Genomic DNA, 7660 nt, shown 5'->3' on the forward strand with positions numbered 1-7660 from the left:
ATTAGTGATTTTAGAAGGTTAGAGATCTATTTGATTTTCAGGGGTTAGGGGTATCCGTTGGTTTTGGAGCGGGCTAGACTAGTAACTGTTTTCTTTGCCTGAAAGATGCTTCGAATACCAAACAACTATAGGATTTGTCATGAAAAAAGACACCACTACTTCGCCTCTTTGTTGGACCGTCGGCTTCCCCTTTAGGGAAGAGTGGACTTCAGTATAGTTTGCCGGAGACTAGCTCATCCTCTTCGATGCGGACGTATCGGTGCATAAGCTAGGATTTTCTGAAGAAGCACCACTTCTTGCTATCTAGACTCAAACATATCCAAGTCTGTGGACTGCGTTCTTGCCCAACTCGCCTAAATGGATTGGTTCAAATCTGAAAAAGAACTTATGGAAGTCTCATGATGTTTATGTAATGACTTGTTCTGGAGTGGGTGGTGTCGGGTTAGAAACCTGAATAAAGAGTAGTCCTAAGTGATGGTGATGAGGGTAAGAAGGAAATGGATCCCACATTGGAAATTGAGAATGAGTGACCAAGGTTGTAAAAAACGTTAAGCGCTAGTCAGGCGGATAAAACATTTGAGGATTAATATTAATCGATGATTAATCAGATTTGTATTTTTATATTTTTTATTTGTTAATCAATAAATTTTTATATAAATTCAATTAAAACATTTATTATACTATCTAAAAGTAGTAATAGAAAATTATATAATAGAAAAATACATATATTTGCAACATATATCTTTAAAAATATGCAAGCAACAACGTTTCAACAACATGTCATTGAAGCAACTCAAAAGTGAATTATAATAAAGCCACAAATAAATTCACAATAAAAAATAATTTTGTTCATCGTTGCTTAGGCGGCACCTAGGCGGTCTAAGCGGCGTTGAGGCAGCCTAGGTGGAGCCCAGACGTCTAAAATCACCTAAAGGCAAAAAAAAAAAAAGTCTAAAAGGACTAATCGGAAAAAATCGTGGCGGATTCTCGATTTCGAGCACAAGGTTTATTTTTGTACTTTTCTTTTTATAGTAACATATCATAAATATATGATTAGACGTGAAAAAAATAAAATAAAAATTAAAAAGTATATTGTATTTTATACGAGTTAGATAAAAAAATTTCAAAAATTTCATCGGATTAAAAAATATTAACTCTAATTCTATTATTAAATCACAGAAACGATAGGATTTTTTTAAGAATCAATTTATGTGCTTAGTATGGAAGAAGAAAGAACAAAATATCTTTGTTTTATAATAATATTTAAAATTTACTAAAATTAATAATGTTAATATTTTTACAAATTTTTAAAAAAATTACAAAATACTACTACTATTTTCATCTGAAACGCTAGTAAATTCTTTTAAATTGTTCCGAAGTAACAAACACAGCTTTAGCTTACTTTTTTCCCCGAATGATTAGCCAATAATATAGAAGCAGCTTTCACGAGTACAAAAGTCACTCCTTTATCCATATCTTTAAATAATTAAAATCAGAATTATCTTTTAATTAATCCTTTTCCAAGTCACATTCTGAAAAATATATATTTAAAAACCCCCGAAAAACAGATCAAAAAGCTGCAAAGTTCATTCATTCTTCACGTTTTACTCTCTCCCCTGTTCTTCGCTTTTCGTTTGCCGTCTCATCGATCGGTGAACTAATCGGAATCAAATCAACTATGGCCAGACACGAAGAACTTCCCGTTCCAATTCACTCATCCTTAGAGCCAGTCTACGGTGACGCCTCTTCTCTCGAAGAAGCTCAGCTTAGATTCGATAGAATGAAGTCTAAATTCATCGATTTTTTTGGACATCCGCCTCATGTTTTTGCTCGCTCTCCAGGTGAATATCGCTTTATTTCTCTCTCTGCGAAGTTAGATTTGATCGAATGAAGTCTAAATTGAATTCAATTGCTAAATTCTTTTATGTTTGAGGAGAACTGAAGTTTCGATAATTGTCGGTGTTTGATTTTTTTGTTGTTGTTGTTGTTGTGTGTGTATGAGGAGCAGGGAGAGTGAATTTGATGATTTGATAGAATGAAGTCTAAATTGAATTCAATTGCTAAATTCTTTTATGTTTTGAGGAAAACTGAAGTTTCAATAATTGTCGGTGTTTGATTTTGTTGTTGTTGTGTGTGTGTGTGAGTGCAGGAAGAGTGAATTTGATCGGAGAACACATTGACTATGAAGGTTACTCTGTTTTGCCTATGGCAATCCGGCAAGACACCATTGTAGCAATACGCAAGCATGATGCTGCAGAGGCTGATAAGGTCCTTCGAGTCGCTAATGTTGATGATAAGTACAGTCTGTGTACTTATCCTGCTGATCCTACTCAGGTTTTTTTTTTTTTTTTTTTTTTTTTTTGTTCTGAATCTTGCTTGTGCTTATTTTGTTCTGCTTAATTATTGTAATTGCCGAACTGATTTTTAAATGGAAATTTTTATCATGCAGGTAATTGACTTGAAAAATCATAGATGGGGTCATTATTTCATCTGTGGGTGAGATTCGAAATCTATAATTAGTATTTAACTGCGGTTGAGATTGAGATTGGTGTGGTAAATTTTGGGCTTCTGTGATTTCCAGGTACAAAGGTTATTTTGAATATGCTAAATTAAAAGGACTGGATGTTGGTGAACCAGTTGGACTTGATGTTCTTGTTGATGGAATTGTCCCCACAGGTGTGCTAACAATTTAATTAGCTCTGTATTTTCAAAAACAGTTTTGTTTAATGATCTTTACTTCAATGTTAAGTTTTGTGTTTTTATTACTGTTGCAAAATCTTTTGCATTTATGAAATAGCATGTAAACCATTGAATTACTCAATACCCCTTTATTTCTGCCAATTATGTGAAGACATTGTAACATTGTGATATATTTTCTGTGTGTTTAGCTGTTTATATATATACTCTCTCATTCCAACTAAATCTTAGTGACCTTTAATCATGGCAATTGGTGAGTTGTGGGGATAAGCTGTGAAGAGACTGACACTAGGAAACAGATTCAGTTGTGTCTTAGGTCTGAATCTTATGAAGCGTAATAAAATGATTGATTCCCCACATAATTATTAGCTAAAATTATCATAAGTAGAGAAGTTCAAAGATAAGAAAAACAGAGACAGTTGTTGTTAATCCAGGTTATTATTATTATTTTTTTTTAAAACAAGGTTAGTTGGTTTAGTATACAGGAATATATATAAATTTAAGTTTGCAGACTTCAATTACTAAATAATTTTGTAAAATTATAATAAATGATGACTACAGAAATTCATCATGATCATGGTTAATGTGCCAAATATGTAGAGTAATCTATGGTATTATGGTATATAAAAGATATAATGTATTTGTGATGTTTCTTTTCATACATATGACTAAATTGTTTTCACTTGTCTAGGTTCTGGTCTTTCAAGCTCTGCAGCATTTGTCTGTTCTTCTACAATTGCTATTATGGCAGCTTTTGATGTGAACTTTCCCAAGGTATGCCTTTCTCACTCTCTTATAACGTACTAGCATACAATTTAGTTTCACGCTTAATCCATTCTAAAATGTTTCTTTTGTCACTAAGCATAAAAGCATAGTGGAGAAATTGTTATTTTGCACAGTTCTATGGCATTATCTACTATAAATACTGCAAAGTCCAATCTAAAATCGTTATGCAAAACATACCTGACCCGATTGGTAATGAAGAAGATTGATTTGAATGTAATTATACAGTTATACTCACTACATGATATCTTTTGTGAATTAAATAGGGATTGTATTGGTTTGAGAACTGTTTAATGTTGAAATAATATATGTGATTTCTAACATGTAGTGCAAGACTGGTAGTATCTATATGCTGCATCTCCAGATGGTGAATAATTTCTACAAGTTTTAGAATGAGCTAAAAGTAGACTTTGTTATTCATGTATCCCTTTACAACAACAACAACAACAACAAAGCCTTAGTCCCGAAATGATTCGGGGTCAGCTAACATGAACCATCATATAAAACCGTGAAAATCAAGTCGTGTCCCTTTATTCATGTATCCCTTTATTTAGTTTTATTTCATTTCTGTTGTTTTTCTTTCTCATGCCCTGAATGATTCTTACTTTCTTCATCTTTAACAGAAAGAAGTTGCACAACTCACGTGTGAGTGCGAAAGACACATTGGAACGCAGTCTGGAGGAATGGACCAGGTTATATTTTAAGCTAGTGACTCTTCGTGTACTTCTGTTGTAACAAAGCCTAACAGCTGTTCTTCCTTTCCTTTGTTATTACATTTAAAAAAAAAAATCTAATCACCCTTTAATTGAAATACTGACACATTTAGATATGCTTGTATCTCTTTGATTCTGTTGTCTGAACTTCTGTTATCTCTTCTGCATTTTATTAGATGATATAATTTTAATTTAAAACTATCATTGAAACAGAGGCATGTCACATGAACGTTCTTGTTGCATAGAGAAAATACTTAGATTATTTCCCTTGGCAGGCAATCTCAATCATGGCCCAAACTGGATTTGCTGAGCTCATTGATTTTAACCCTATTCGTGCAACTGATGTGCAACTTCCAGCTGGTGGAACTTTTGTAATAGCACATTCTTTGGCAGAGTCTCAGAAGGCAGTCACTGCTGCGACTAATTACAATAACAGAGTTGTTGAATGTCGACTAGCTGCTGTAAGCATTCTTTTTCCTATGTATGTTTATTTGCCGGGTTAGTCAAAGTTCTGTTTTCCATTTGATTGGAATATCTCCCTTATTGAAACCTCCTTTTTTCCCCCCTAAAGCCACAATTTTAGTCTTTATAATTCTTTCCTTATTATACGTTTGAGGTATATTAATACTTGTGCTGTCTTTTTGGATATCTCTTCAGATTGTACTTGGAATCAAACTCGGAATGAAGCCACAAGAAGCAATAGAAAATGTGAAAACTCTATCAGACGTCGAGGGGTTATGTGTATCGTTTGCTGGTAGTCATGGTTCTTCTGACCCTGTTATTACTGTTAAGGTATTTTCAGATGCCTGCTTGTTAACGTCTAATAGAATTTATTGGTTATAGTCCTCTTGAGGAATGAGACACAAATGTGAAATTATAATAAACACTCTTATTGATTATAATGATATTGCAATGTATTTATACTAATAATTACAATCTCTAATTATTATTCTACCCTTGATATTTATATACATTAATACCTCTATTACTAATAAACTATCACTCCTCTCTCTATTCTATAGGAATTGCTGAAAGAAGAACCTTATTTGGCCGAAGAGATTGAACAAATCACTGGGGAAAACCTAACATCAGTTTTCAGCAATTCGCCAAGTTCGCTGGATGTGCTAAAAGCAGCAGACCGTTTCAAGTTACATCAGGTACTGTGGTATATGTTTAGTTTGAATTACCATTCAAGTTTTGCATCCAAATATAAGAACACATGATATGCATTAGTCTACTTTCTGGTTTTACACATTATAAGTAAGTTGTCTTTATTTATCTGAAGATCATTTTTTTTATTTGTCTTGCATTCTTGATTCAGAGGGCTGCTCATGTTTACTCAGAAGCTAAGCGGGTACATGCTTTCAAGGACGCTGTATCATCAGATTCAAGGTGTTCATTCACTAATTTTCTAGTAAAGCTTCAATTTATTAGAACTGTGTTTTATTAGAAAAACTATAATCTTAAAAAGTTATTACATACGGTTAACTTTTAGGATATTAAGAATGTTAGAATTGACTCTTGAAGAACTATTTGTCAGTGATGAGGACAAGTTAAAGAGATTGGGTGACCTTATGAATGAGAGCCACCACAGTTGTAGTGTTCTATATGAGTGCAGGTACAAAATGTCATACATTACTAAGTTATAATCATTCTATAAAAGTTTTTATATTTCCATAAGCCCTAAGTTGTGTTTTTGTATCTCTCTTTCCTTGGTGGTAACAGCTGCCCGGAGTTGGAAGAACTCGTAAAAATTTGCCGGGAACATGGTGCATTAGGCGCGAGGCTTACTGGCGCTGGATGGGGTGGCTGTGCAGTAGCTTTGGTGAAAGAGCCTATTGTTCCACAATTCATCCTTAACTTGAAGGTAGTTTAACAAATCATTTTTCTTTGTGAGAGTAAATTACATTTATGGCCCCTGAATTATAATGCTACTAACATTATGGCCTTAAACTTAATTACTATAACATTAAAGCCCAAATCAACGAAATCTATTAAAAAATTAACGGAATGATGAGGATAAAGTTGACATTACCATAATTTTTTGTGACATGGATAAAAAAGTCAATAATGTAGTCAAACTTGTTCAAATCATCATTTCGTTAAACTTTTGGGATAAAGTGCAATTTTAACCTTAATATTGATAGTCAAAAACAGTTTTACCCAATGTTGACAAATTGAGTTAATTTGAGAAATAATTCATCAAATTATCTTCTCAGTCGTGAATTGTAATTTCCACTGCATATATGCATCATTTTATGGATCATCAATAAAACATCACAAACATATGTATAGAAGTAGAAAAAAAATTATAATATTTTCTCGATTTTTTTTTAAAAATCCAAATATTTCATCGCATTTAATTCTATTACAAAATTACAAAGAACATAAGTTTTTTTTAGTACCAACTGATATAGAATAAAAGAACATAATATTTTTCTTTTAAAGATGTCTGAAATTGACCCAACTTGTCAACATTAGAGGTAAAATTACTTCAGGCCGCGAATGTTAAAGTTGTATCGTTCCGAATGTTAAGGGTAAAATTGTTCTTGGTTGTCAACGATAGAGACATTTTTACACCTTATTTCTAAATTTTTTTACACATTTCTTGTTGATTCGACTTTAATGTTTGATTTTTTTTAATCAAGAAATGAAATTTAGGAGCCGTAACGTTAGTAGTGCTATAGTTTAACGGTCATGGGTGTGTCTTACCATTGTTGTATCTAGAGTCCAGAACTAATATTTTTTGTATTATCAGGAAAATTTCTTTCAATCAAGGATTGACAAGGGCTTAATCAACAAGAGTGATCTCGGACTTTATGTTTTTGCTTCAAAGCCGTCGAGTGGGGCTGCCATTTTCAAGTTTTAACATCTCTAACTAGGTCTGTGTTTTTTATTTAACCCATCATTTATTCAAATTCAAAAAAAAACTTTAGAATTTTTAATTATTTAGGTAAAATAAATTACTTGGACTAACAGGAATCTTCGTACAAAATTTGATTAGCTGTATTTGGAAAAATTCAATAATGATTGTTAATATAATTTATGCTTTTTAGCCTTTATTTATTTTATGTTTAAAACTGTCAAAGATATTGTAGTTTTTGGGGAATGGGAATTATGCATTGATTTTGGAAAAGAGGTTGATAATTGTATGGTTGTAGGGTCCATAAAATTATTGGTGAATCATATCATATATGCTATACATGTTATCTTGATGGACCATATGATACATTTGAAAAAGGCCTAATAGGTTCCATCCAAAAAAAAAAAAAAGAAAAAAGAGAAAAAGGCCTAATAGGCTAATAAATCTCTAGCCCGAGATCTTCAAACATACTCATCTGAGTATAAAGTGATGCATACGATGAATTGTAAATACCATTTCTAAATTACTTATCACCGCCTTCATTTGGACTTTGTTGTCCTTTTCATAATTTTGATAAAAAAACTGAATTGTCTTTTCAAAATTA

At 32.4% G+C, this 7660-nt stretch overlaps 1 protein-coding gene across 1 annotated transcript; it reads left to right on the plus strand.

Moving 5' to 3' along the window:
- The first annotated feature begins 1554 nt into the window (after nt 1–1554).
- On the plus strand, nt 1555–7264 carry LOC136220088 (galactokinase). The gene is made up of 13 exons (XM_066007780.1): nt 1555–1841; nt 2150–2334; nt 2450–2496; nt 2582–2676; nt 3389–3471; nt 4104–4172; nt 4469–4654; nt 4851–4985; nt 5216–5350; nt 5515–5585; nt 5734–5811; nt 5919–6060; nt 6952–7264. The coding sequence occupies exons 1-13, from the start codon at nt 1679–1681 to the stop codon at nt 7060–7062; spliced, it is 1500 nt and encodes a 499-aa protein (XP_065863852.1). The 5' UTR covers nt 1555–1678; the 3' UTR covers nt 7063–7264.
- Nucleotides 7265–7660: the final 396 nt, after the last annotated feature.

This window comes from Euphorbia lathyris, chromosome 2, assembly GCF_963576675.1.
Source record: "Euphorbia lathyris chromosome 2, ddEupLath1.1, whole genome shotgun sequence".
Taxonomy (NCBI): Eukaryota; Viridiplantae; Streptophyta; class Magnoliopsida; order Malpighiales; family Euphorbiaceae; genus Euphorbia; species Euphorbia lathyris.